Source organism: Periophthalmus magnuspinnatus, chromosome 23, assembly GCF_009829125.3.
Source record: "Periophthalmus magnuspinnatus isolate fPerMag1 chromosome 23, fPerMag1.2.pri, whole genome shotgun sequence".
NCBI lineage: Eukaryota > Metazoa > Chordata > Actinopteri > Gobiiformes > Gobiidae > Periophthalmus > Periophthalmus magnuspinnatus.
In genome coordinates, this window is record NC_047148.1 from 3,607,159 (window position 1) to 3,620,892 (window position 13,734).

Genomic DNA, 13,734 nt, shown 5'->3' on the forward strand with positions numbered 1-13,734 from the left:
AGTGGGATTTCAACTGCCAACTTTCAGATCAGTGGACAAGCACTCTACCAAGTGAGTTACTGTGACCCAAAGCTGTCTCCCCTCCATCAGTTCTGGGTTCAATGGAATTCCAGCCTCATTCACTATAATGGCATTTTGGCAGATTACTGAAAAAGTTTAAACCGCACAAAGCGATAGGGGTACTCTGGTTTACATCTAATAAAAATAATAATGCATTGGATTCATTTACTGTCTTTCAAGATATGCAAGTGTTAGAGTGAATTATTCATTCACTGTATACTTACTGGTGGTAAGCTCCCAAGCCACAGTTGCCCTGGGGAAGATTAAGAGAAGTGAGACTGACAATCTGCCCCATCAACCCTCCAATTACAACCAACAATCAACACATACTACGCAAAGCGGGTGAGGTGTCTTGCCTAAGGACACAACAATAGTAATTGGCCCATGAGCAATCAATCCTCTGACCTTGTCCCAAAAATTTTCACTCCTACAACTTTTTTTATCCAGTTGACAGATTTTAATTTTTGTCTTCACCTCCACTTCTCTGGGCCTACATACTGTCCAAATTAATTTCTGACCCTGCATTGGGTAAAAGGAGGTTATCTTGTGATCCTCAGGGCATGCAAAAATGTGGATAACTGTATCTTGAAATTATTTTAATAGCAAACCATAAAACATTACCTAATACATATATATATATATATATATATATATATATATATATATATATATATATATATATATATATATATATATAGGTAGGGATCGCTCTCAATGGCAAGAACAAGACCCAGGCAATAAACAGCTATGCCCTGCCAGTAATCAGATACCCAGCAGGAATCATAAGCTGGCCAAAGGAGGAGATACGGACCACGAATGTTAAGACTCAAAAGCTCCTGACCGTGCATGGGGGGTTCCATCCCAAATTCAGCACCATTAGACTGTATGCAAGGTGTAAGGAAGGAGGCCGAGGACTAGTGAATGTGAAAGCCACAGTGCAAGATGAAACATCCAAGATCCATAAGTACATCAAGAACAAGGCCCCAACAGATGATGTGCTCAGCGAACGTCTCAGACAGTGGAGCGCAGAGGAAGAGGTGCTGGAGGAACCATCATGGAAGGACAAGCCCCTGGCTTGAGAGAGCTGGTCTGAAGGACAGCACAGAGGCACTCATCCTGGTTGCACAGGAGCAGGTCTTGAGCACCAGAGCGATAGATGCCCAGATCTACCACACCAAACGAGACCCAAGGTGTAGACTGTGCAAAGAGGTCCCTGAGACAATCCAGCACATAACTGCTGGCAGGGAAAGCATACATGGCGCAGCATAACCAAGTGGTGGGCATAGTGTACAGAAATATCTGTGCAGAGTACAGACTGGAAACCCCAAGATCAAGGTGGGAAACACCTCCAAAGGTCGTGGAGAATGATCGAGTCAAGATCCTATGGGACTTCCAGATACAAACTGACAGAATGGTGATGGCAAACCAACTGGACATTGTGGTGGTGGATAAACAACAGAGCAAAGCTGTTGTGGTGGACATCACAGTACCAAGTGATGGGAACATCAGGAAAAAGGAACATGAGAAACTAGAGAAATACCAGGGGCTCAAAGAAAAGCTGGAAAAGGCCTGGAAGGTGAAGGCATCAGTGGTGCCGGTGGTCTTCGGAGCAATAGGTCAGACCTGTTCCCGGTGCATGTTGGACTCCGCCAGGGCTGCCCTTTGTCACTGGTTCTGTTCATTATTTTTATGGACAGAAGTTCTAGGCGCAGCCAGGGGCCAGAGGGGGTCTGGTTCGGGAACCACAGGATTTCATCTCTGCTGTTTGTGGATGATGTTGTCCTGATGTCTTCATCGAGCCAGGACCTGCAGCAGGTACTGGGGCGGTTTGCAGCCGAGTGTGAAGTGGCTGGGATGAGAATCAGCTCCTCTAAATCTGAGGCCATGGTTCCCGACCGGAAAAAGGTGGTTTGCCCTCTCCGGGTGGGTGGTGAGTCTCTGCCCCAAGTGGAGGAGTTCAAGTATCTCGGGGTCCTGTTCACGAGTGAGGGAAGGATGGAGCGTGAGATTGACAGGCGGATCGGTGCAGCGTCTGCAGTGATGCGGTCGCTGTATCGGTCCGTTGTGGTGAAGAAGGAGCTGAGCTGGAAGGCGAAGCTCTCGATTTACCGGTCAATCTACGTTCCTACCCTCACCTATGGTCATGAGCTCTGGGTAATGACCGAAAGGACAAGATCGTGGATATAAGCGGCCGAAATGGGTTTCCTCTGCAGAGTGGCTGGGCGCACCCTTAGGGATAGGGTGAGGAGCTCAGTCACACGGGAGGAGCTCGGAGTAGAGCCGCTGCTCCTACACGTTGAGAGGAGCCAGCTGAGGTGGCTCGGGCATCTGCTCAGGATGCCTCCTGGACGCCTCCCTAGGGAGATGTTCTGGGCATGTCCCATCGGGAGGAGGCCCCGGGGAAGACCCAGGACACACTGGAGGGACTATGTCTCTCGGCTGGCCTGGGAACGCCTTGGGATCCCACCGGAGGAGCTGGAGGACGTGTCTGGGGTGAGGGAAGTTTGGGAGTCCCTGCTTAGACTGCTGCCCCACGACCCGGCTCCAGATAAGTGGAACACTCAACTAATCTCACCATCGTACTCACTATTCTTGTAGTGAGTGATCAGGTCACTACAAGATTAGCTCACTCATGATGCTATCATCTCCTAAACTGGTATCAATAAAATTAAATGTTATCAATAGGGTGGCCAAAACATCCAAGCGCACACCACAGTCTTACGTCATTAGATAACACCAGGATATTAAAAAAAAGAAAGAAATCAGTATCACCCAGAAGCGGCAAGGGGAGATGGAGAGGGGAGGAGAAGAAAGAGGGGCAAAAGTAGAACAGAGAGGGAGAGAGAGAAAGAGAAAGAGAGAAGTGACAAACAACTAACTACTAACAACTAACCTAATTTAATTTTGACCCGGTGACCCGAGCCTAAACGACACCAGCACGTGCTTGAACCTCAGTTACATAAAACATTGTACATACATCTTTATCCATTTTCCCTTATATACTCGCGTGCACAATTGGGTGAACTAAAAACTAAATTTAGTGTCACCCAGCAGCCCTGAGCCTAAACAGCTGCAAACACGCATTTCCATATATACTCGCGTGTACTGTTATCTCAACTAGAAAACTAAATTTGATTGTTACCCAGCAGACCTGGGCCTAAATAGCTGCAAACATGTGTTTCCTTATAGTCGTGTGCACTGTTATCTTGACTACTCCACTTGATTGTTTTCACTTATTATTCTTTAAAAAATACTACTTGCATAACCCCAATACAGCTGTATTTCCCCAATTTAGCAATTTAGATGAATTTTAGGTAATTCCCAAACACTCCCCCCAACTAATTTACAGAGCAATAAAAAATGCTACAGATTCTGCGGACAATGCCAAATATTTAATGTAGTTTATTCTGCATACATCAGCTCACCTTTAACAGTAGCCCGGTGGTCTGGAGTGGGATATATTCAGGAAATGACCCAAAAGACAAAGCTCTGATAGTGTATTGATATTGATAGTAATGATATTTATTACAAACAGACTATAAGCCCATTCCAGACAAAAGGTCCGGGTAGTCTCTGAGCCAATGTGACAAAGTCCCCAAGCAGAAGACTGCTCTGGTATTTATACCAACCTATATGGTGTCTCTTTCGTCACCTCTTCTATGTCCCAAGACTTAACAGTTTCCAGATGTTCTGCACATAGCATCTCAAGGATACACACATGAGTCGGTGAACTCATGACCTTTATACATTGAAAACTCAAAGGGACTAGCAGGAGATTGAGGGTCTCCTGGAGCAGGCCAGACACCTCATAGCCTTTAGCAACAAATTTTGCTTTGTATTTGTTAGATCCATCTGTGTCCATTTTCAAAGCATAGACCCATCTCCCTCCTAAAACCTGGTGGTTTTCCTCCAGTGATAACATCTCCTCATCCATGGCATTTTTCCACAGAACTGACTTGGATGATGTTGCTGCTTCCTCATACATTTCTGGAATATCACAAATAGCTCAATAACAAAAATCAACACATGTTTGTAACTTGTCCATTGAATCGTCCTCTGTCTCAAAATCTTGCAGGTATGCTGATTTCTGTTTAACTCTGGGTGGATTTCTTCTGATCCCTATTGCAGCATTTGTCTCTAGCTGCTCAGCATTTTCATGTTCACCTAAATCCTCAGAACTCCTTTCAGGTTGAGTTATGTCCTCATCTTTCTGGTCTATGTTATAGATTACATTGTCTTACATTGAACGTAGGATATTAGAAACAATGTCATATTCTACATTCGACTCTACAGTTTGAGTCTCTTTTTCTGTTTTTGGCTGTAAATTTCACCAACCTGTGCTTCTGGACCGTGTTCACTTCAGGGTAAAATATTAGATAGGCTGAACTATTTGTATCGTAGCCTATAAAAATGCCCTGCTTCCACTTCGGATCTAGCTTGCCCTTCTCTTGCTTGTAGCTGAAACAAAGCCAACCATACATTGTGAGCACCATTGGGAGAGGAGAGAGCGAGCGTAACAGATATCACATTTTGTCTACAAAATAAATGCCTCTTTTACAGAGGGAGTAAGAGCTCTACTTTTATCAACAATACTTAACAGTATGGTATGCTTTTATTTGGACACAACAATACATTGACCTTAAAAAACAGGGTGGTGCCAGGTTATAGCAAAAATACAAATTTCCACTTGTAGTCCCTGGACAGGCTGATGTTAAGTAAAAGTGACAGTTTGGTGTAGGTGGATGAGGATGAACGTATATACAAAATACATACCGGAGATGCAACCCCAAAATAAAGAAATTTACTAACTCAAAAGGCAACCAAACCACGTGCTGCAGTATCTTCTGCTTACTACTGTTACTTCCATTCAGTAAAGTTCTGTTCAAAGCATGTGGACTGGCTGCAACTCCAAGTGTCCACTAGATGACACCACAAACAAGCGAAACCTAATCAAATTAAAGACAGGTGAATTATACATTTTCAACATTTTAAATGACCTTTTAGGCATAACAGAACAATAACCCTATGCTTGGAGATAGGTAATAATGATTTTAAGGTAAGTTTATTTGTAAAACACAATTCATACACAAGTAATTCGAAGTGCTTTACAGAAATTAGACAACTGAGAAAGATCCAATGAATTATTGTGCAAGTATAACCAGCACATCAGTATAAAATGTCCTTTTTAAAATATCCTCATCCACTACACATTTAAAATTTATGAAAAAATAAAAATTAAATATAAAACATATTGTACTGTTCAGGGGTGACACCTTTTGTTTTTCTTGTATCTTAGTAAAAGCCAAAATGAAATCTGTCAACCATACAAAATGTCGCACAACTTTTTGTCCATTTGACAGATTTAACTTTGGCTTATACTACGGATCAGACCTGGACGACTGAGGGATTACACAGACATCTTCTCAAGTTCTTATAACTATTTATGTGTTGTTATTAATGTAACTGCTTTTGTATGTGACACTTGGTTGCTATGCCAAAAAGTTGATGTGAAGGTTCTGTTTTGTTACTGGTCTATTTTGGAAACCGGCTCTAGTGAGTTGAGACTGCTGTTGTTTTGTTCTTGTTTTGGCGTGGGTTACGGCCTACAGTAGCCCTTGTCTTCAGAAAATAAACAACCAGAAGAACTTTGGTATGTTTTCTTACATCAAAACACTATAATACAAACCACAAACGAAAACCTACCTAAAGCACTGCATACAGAAAAAAGTATTTTGAAGCTATTAAATGAGTGAAATCATCTCATTGCTTTGAAAGGAGAGGTCACACAACAGTCTCTGGAGATGGAGTGGTGTCAATGTAAAAGTGTGAAACAAAAACAAAACAAATGCTACTTTAATATTATATACAGACAGGGCAACCTTTGTCTCTTTGTTCTTGTTTTGTCTTCATGAGCGACTGAGCCGAACATGGATTAGTGGATCAATGGACACAGCTGGTGGAGTCATGAGGAACACTTACGACAATGTTTTGTGGCATTTGATAACATCTGAAACAAGGCAATGTCTTGGGGTCACTGTCTATTTGAGGATCTAACTTTTTGTACCTTTACTCGTAGTTAAAAGTTTATGTTGTTGGCCTTTGAGAGTATAGACTATTAAGATGTTATAATGTTGTTACCTCATCAAAAACAGACCTGGATTTGTGTTTGTTTCATCCACACATGTTTGAGTAACACTTTATTATTAGTCTGCCTGCATCTCCAAATGTCTGTTCCACCTTGTGATAACATTAAGCGGTATTTTTCAAGTTAACAACTACCATTTTATCTTTTGTTCACTAGAGATAGGCAGTTCCAGAGCTGAAATCATCCAAATGATTCTAGTGAAGGTGTATGGGGTTTAAAAACACATTGGAGCACTTCCTGCATAACCACATGACATCACAAGGTGGAACATAGTGTTTTATGTAGTAGTGTTGGTGTGTTAAACATGTATGAATGAAACAAAACACATCTCCAGGTATGTATGATGAGGAAATAGATCAGAAAACAGCATAATGCAGGCCATTTAAACTCTATACTGTAAAACTGGACACTATATGAAGGTTGCTATTAAACTAAACTACTTTTAGTTGTTACAATGTGCTGTAGACACTATTTTCCATAATTAACTCAAACAAGCCACTATACACATTCAGAAAATAGACCTGTATGCATAAAATTATGTCAGCTTTTGCAAAACAACAAAGATACATATTGTTATTTATGCCGTATTTGTCAGAGAATTCCAAAACAAATCAAATCATGAAAACCCCATTTGTGACGGCTCCCTACCATTGTTTTGTGTGTAAAAGGGATCTTACATTCTGCAAACGTTATGTACGAGTCGAAGGATGACTGTTGACAAATGAAGAGTTACATTCAAGCGCAGCACGCTCTCAGCTCGGTGGCTTTTATCACTGCGGCAACACGTCGTCACGGGAACACAAATAAGATGAAAACACACCTTCCCCTCTCCCACCAGAGCAGAGACATAATCAGGTCAAAGATAGCTACGGAGCAAATGGCATTTGCTTTCCAAAATCTCAATGTTTATGTCAAGGGAATATTTGGAATTTGTGGTGTTGAAAATACATACAACAGACATAATGGGCTTCTGTCTGCAATATAAAAAAAATTGCAAAAACTTTCAATATTCATCTAAAACAACTGAATAAAAGAAACAAGTCTGCTGACTTCCGCATTACAAAACTGCAGTGCCCAATGGAAGCTGACGTTGCCATCACAACATAGAGCCTTGAAGTTGTTGGCCCCTTCTATGGATGGCTGCAAATCACACTAGCGAGTAGCTTTTTCATTTGTACTAAAATGACTATGTGATGCTGCCGAATTGTACGCAAATCATCAATTAAGTGAATAAAATCATAGAACAAAGTAAGTACAGAGCAGAGGGCATATGCTGGTGGCGGTAAAACTGGAGGTTGACCAGCAATATGATCTCTTGGAAATAAGTAATTAAAGATTACTCAAACTTGCACAAATCACTCCAAGTACTTTGGGTGAGTAAATGTTGAGGGAAAACAAGTATACCATGGTTAAAAGCTCTGAAAATTTTGCATAAGGGGTCTGCTTTAAAGATGCATTATGTAACATTTTCTGGCAAAAGGTCTGCCACCTGCTTATATCTATGGAGAAGTAATTGCTTAGCTCAGGTTATTGTTAAACCTTTCTATCTCCATGGAGACAAGCACCTAAAGCCAAAATCCGAAGTAAGCAAGCCAACTACTTTTTATGAGTATACAGTGATTTTTAACATGTCGTTGCTTATAAAACCAATTTTGTTTAGATATATATGGACATTTGACAGTATGTAGGTCTATATATTCTCTCAGTGTGAGAGAAGCATTAGATAGATAGATAGATACTTTATTAATCCCCAGCCAGGGAAATTCACCATTAGGGCCTTGGATAATGGTGAAACTCTCTATAGCAGGGGTCACCAACCTTTTTTAACTTGAGAGCTACTTTATGGGCACTAAGTCATACGAAGGCCTACCAGTTTGAGACGCTCTTCTGAAATAACACATTTTCTCAGTTTGCGTTTAGTTATACATTATTAATAATGATAAATGATAATCATCTATGTGAACACATTGATCATGTTGCAAGACACTGATCACATTAATGATTTCTCAAAATAATTATCAACAATGAGCAAGGAGGAAAACAGATATCAGTATTCAGCACTTTAACTTTACTAATCTTAGTAATTGTTAAATTTCCAGATGACACTTATATCACTACATCTCATAGGAAAAGTGTCCCATTTTCACTATCCATTGACAAACCTTTTTAACAAAACATAAATAATATACATTGCACCATGTTTCATAATGTTATCAATTATGTAATATTAAAGAAAAATAAGCTTACATATTTTTAAATAAATCTCGGTTGTGACCTTTTCACCGGTGTCGTGAAAAAAGCCTGTTGTTTACCGAAAGCTGCGTTTAGCTCTGGGCTTGTTCTGCCCATAGTGTGCGTCCCCGTGGGGAGTGCGCGTGGGTAGTTAGTGTGGAGTTTTGTGAGACATAGTGAAGTGTCCCTCCACATTGTACCGCTTTGCCGTCACCACAGTCGCTCCGCAGATGAGATACGCGCAGGTTTCTTTTACAGTCTTAAATCGTTCTGAAAGTGATCACTTTATTTTCTACCATGTTTTGGTGTAAGAAACTGCATTCAGCGCATCCTCACAGCGCTCGTGAGCGGAGCACTGGTTTTGTCACGCGCACAATTCTGACCTTTGAAGTGAGTAGGTCAAAGTTCACCTTAACTTATCTAAACTTAACGTATAATGAACATATGTTTAAGATATTGTCATTTTAAAATCTATATAAACGCAAGGGTGATAAAAAAAAAAAAAATAGCAACAGAATAAAATTTAATTTTAGATGCAGCTCATTAGTGAGTTGTGCTATTTTTAGAACTGGTCTGCGGGCGACTCATGTGGGGCTTGGGGGCGACATGGCGCCCGCGGGCACAGGGTTGGTGACCCCTGGGTTAAACATACCACTTTAAAACTCACAGCCATCCTCAGTCAGTGGCATCAGTTTGGCCATGACGCATACGGAGTGGAAAACCTTTATAGTTTTGCTATTAGAAGCTAAAAGTTACAGAATCGGTCCAACACCACAAGGCTGCAGTTTAAATTGATCTCCATGTTCCCTGTAAGCCTGTTTTACGACGTGTTTATTTGATCTCCGCTCACACTCTGGGAAGAGGTGCTAATCTTTTCTCTACTGCCTCCTTGCATGACTGAAGCCACTACGTCTCACAAAACTACACACTAACTACCCACGGGGACGCACACTATGGGCAGAACAAGCCCAGAGCTAAACGCAGCTTTGGGTAAACAACAGGCTTTTTTCACGACACCGGTGAAGAAGTCACACATCGCAACCGAGATTTATTTAAAAATATGTACGCTTATTTTTCTTTAATATTACATAATTGATAACGTTATGAAACATGGTGCAATATATATTATTTATGTTTTGTTAAAAAGGTTTGTCAATGGATAGTGAAAATGGGACACTATTCCTATGAGATGTAGTGATATAAGTGTCATCTGGAAATTTAACAATTACTAAGATTAGTAAAGTTAAAGTGCTGAATACTGATATCTGTTTCCCTCCTTGCTCATTGTTGATAATTATTTTGAGAAATCATTAATGTGATCAGTGTCTTGCAACATGATCAGTGTGTTCACATAGATGATTATCATTTATCATTATTAATAATGTATAACTAAAGGCAAACTGAGAAAATGTGTTATTTCAGAAGAGCGTCTCAAACTGGTAGCCCTTCGTATGACTCAGTGCCCATAAAGTAGCTCTCAGGTTAAAAAAGGTTGGTGACCCCTGGTTTAACCCCATAACCTTAAGGTTATGGGGTTTGAATCCGCTACATCCTGCATTGCATCCTGCTGTCTTGCCTTTGCTTTGTTGTTCCTTCTTGTCGTAATGTGAAACTGAACTTTAAAATGTAAATCTTGTAACTGAATGGCAGGAAAGTAATTGTAACCTTTGAACATAAAGAACCAAACAGCTGTAACGCTCACTGTACTCTTCACTACACTGAATGGCATAAAGTGAAGAGTGTAGTGAGCATTACATTGGAGAAACTAAGCAGCCACTTCATAAGAGGATGTACCAACACCAGCGTGAAAGTCCGCCATACATCTCCATCTCAAAGCCACTAACCACTCCTTTGAAGATAGTGAGGTTCAGATTTTAGTTATAGAAAAGAAATGGTTTGAGGGGGGAGTTAAAAAAGCTACTTTTGTTAGGGAAGACAATCCTTCCTTAAACAGGAACGGGGGCCTGGGACATCATCCATCCCCCAACTCCATCCTCAGACCCAGACCAAGAGAACAATTGCTGGATCGTTAAAGGCTGAATAGTTTTAGCTGAAAATGGACACAATAGTTATTTACAGTTTCAGTGTGGTTAGCCCCTCCCTTCATATAGATATAAGGCAGTGTCCACCAGTTATTTGACCAGAACTGAAGAAGCGGCTTGGATGAGCAGCAAAATGTCTTAATGCCTACAACAAGTTGTCTAGTTGACAGATTTAAAAATTTTTGTCTTTTGCTATGGATCAGACCTGGACGACTGAGGGATTACACAGACATCCTCATCAATAACTACTCCCACATCACACTGGTTACCCACAGAGTCCCTCAAATCCCGGTGCTCGGCTCTCTTCCTCTACATGCTTTCCCTTGGTCACCTCATCCGCCAACATGGACTCAAACTTCACTGCTATGCCAATGACACTCAACTTTATCTCTCCACCAGAGCCATCACCTTTGACACCACCTGGACCACCTACCACCAACCCCTTTTCTTCCTCACACTCAACCGCAACAAATCTGAAATCACTATCCCAAATCCCTAATCTCTCCTCCCCTCCACACAGAATTTCACTCTCACCATAGATGGCCATGTCATCATGTCATCCTTCAGTTCAGATCAGAAACCTCGTATTTATCTTAGACCCCACCTCCAATACATTGCCTCCGCTCCTCCCTCTTTCCCTCTGCTGCTGAAACTCTTACCAACATTTTCATCACCTCCAGAATCAACTATTGCAATAGCCTTCTCTACGAATTTTCCTCCACTGACCTTCAAAAATTTCAATATGTTCAGAACTCTGCTGCCCACCTCTTCACACACAAGAAATCTACTGACTCCCCATCCAACCCCATCAATTTCAAGATCCTTCTGATCACCTACAAAACCCTCCATAACCAGGCCCCTCCATACCTCACTGACCTGCTCCAGCCTCATCGCCTCGCTCGCCGGCTCCAATCAGCTGCCTTAAATCTCATCACTCCCACAGTCAACTCAAAGCACTGGACCTTGAGGGATGAGCCATCGGTGTCCCAACCCCAAGACTCTCCCCCTTCACATTAGAAACTTATATTAGACTTAGACTAAACACCTTCAAAAACAGCTCAAAACTCACCTTCTCCCCATTGCCTATAACCCACACAAATCATTGCTTCCTCACTATCTATATATGTATGTATGTATATAAATACATTTTCGGCAGATGAAAGTTGTACACATTCTTTAATAATTATGTAATAATGACATAAGGCAGGACTGTGGATTAGCTCAATGCCTTCCTTTATTGCTATTGGTGAGTCAATGGTACAATGTCTCAGATCATCCAGTTGACTGCCCATTGTGAGACACTGGGAGTGGTTACAGAGATAGAGAGTGAGAGTTGCATAGGCTTAGCTGTCTGTGTCTGGTTAATCATACACATAAAGGGGAAAAAAAAAAGAACAAAAGGCATTATGAAACTTTGGTAATAAACAACAAAGCCTCATTAAATTAACTATAAATGGTTTGGTCCTGCCCTCTGCTCTTTTCAGGAGCCAATGGAATGTGATTGTCAAACTTCAGCAATAAATTTAATGCCTGGCAAATTATTCACAGATTAACAAAAACAAAATGTGCCGTTCAAAACATAAAATTGGAATGCTGTGGAAGTGAAATACAAATATCAAAAACACATATTTGAATGCTGAGCTGTCATAAGTGTTAATATTGCAATTACAAGGCCAATGAAACATATTGGTGAACATCCTCATGTGGTAATACGTTCATGATTTACTGTTCATGTAAGCACCTTGAATTGACTGAGAATATGAGGATAGAAGCAAGAGGAATGTTAGAGACTGACCATATCCACACCGGAGTATTGAAAAGTGGAGTGTCAAACTTTTCTGGTCATCTGCTTGCCTCTGCGAGGATGTAATGCATTTGCCTGGAATGTTCCACAGTATGGTATTAAAAGCCTGCATTTATTTAATTAGAGGTGTTTCTATTGCTATTTCTCCACCCATCTAACCTATAACTTGGCCAGCTGGCACCTACTTGTCTCGAAAGAGATAGTTTAAGGCCATACTTTGGACTCATAGACATAGACATCGTAATTCTCCATGGATACAAGCACTTTCAAGGCAATCTTATAACATTATTTAAAATACATTTGAACATGTATATTGTTTATTTAAGCTGCTACTTTTAGCGTGAGGATGGTAAAGGGTGCTTTCCCCTGCAAAGATCATGTTGACGGAAATAATGCAACTAAAATTACTGAAAAAGAAAGAAAATAAGAGATTAAATTATGGCAAAAACATACATTGGCATAGCCAATGTGTTTTTAGACTTTTCATGCAACCTGCAGATTTAATTCAATTCAATTCAATTCATTTATTCTTGTAATGCCCAAAATCACAACAACAGTTGTCTCGAAGGGCGTTCATGTTTTGGTTGATGGGGGAAACCGGAGTACCCGGAGGAAACCCATCCAGACACGGGGAGAAACATGAAAAACAGTAAAGGTGCTGTATACTGGTTTCAAATTGGAATGTCTGAAGATCTTAATGATCTTCTTTGAATGAAGTGATCAAACAAGTAAAAAAGCTACAAAAATGCTTGTAATAGAAAAGACACTCAATAAAAACATAAATAAAATGTTATCAAAGATAATAAAGTCATATTGGCCTTTTGCTCGTCATAGCTCCAAACCCAAAAGAACTGCCTTTTGGTCAATGGTTTCTGAATATAAAAAGCAAATACTTTTGAGTACAAAGTTGTTATAAGGATACATTTTATAAAACATCACATGTGCTAACATATATTACTGAGACCATGACTGTAATACAAAAAGTGAATTCAGCTAATCTCTAGAAGTGCTTACATTTCTAACCTGAACTGGTGAACACTGAATAAAAAGCAATGTGTGAAGCTTCTGCTTAAATATAAATAAATCAGAGATGGAACTTGTCTCAGAGGGAAGAGCTCTCATTTCTTCATAAAGACGTTAAAGCCTTTAATGCACTAGTCTGTCATTGTGGACTATGACTATATTTTTTGCTCCTAGCAGGATTTCGCTTTACAAAAGTCCAAATTTCACAGCATTCATTTCTTTTTCTTTTAAAAAACATGAATCATGGTGCAAAGGCACATGTGGTGGCAGCTGCTTGGACAGCGCTCGGACAGGCTCTCCTCTGTCCCTCTGATTCTGGGACATCCCACTTTGGGATGGGGGTCAACATTTGGTCTGGAGACAAAGGAAGATGCTTGGATTGTTGTGGTCCCCAGGAACTCTTTAAGAGATTAGTGTCCCATTCCTGC

At 40.6% G+C, this 13,734-nt stretch overlaps 1 protein-coding gene across 6 annotated transcripts in view; it reads right to left on the reverse strand.

Moving 5' to 3' along the window:
• Positions 1-11,689: 11,689 nt before the first annotated feature.
• The window catches only part of cald1a (caldesmon 1a), a 167,164-nt gene continuing 165,119 nt past the window's right edge, over positions 11,690-13,734 (reverse strand). For 4 of the 6 annotated variants that reach the window (XM_055231764.1, XM_055231762.1, XM_055231763.1 and 1 more), the window contains one exon: positions 11,696-13,730. In XM_055231764.1, coding sequence (XP_055087739.1) covers positions 13,717-13,730 — 14 coding nt within the window. In that variant the 3' untranslated portion in view covers positions 11,696-13,716. Of the gene's footprint in view, positions 13,731-13,734 lie in introns of all 6 variants that reach the window. The other 2 variants (XM_055231765.1, XR_008649218.1) reach the window with 2 other exon arrangements.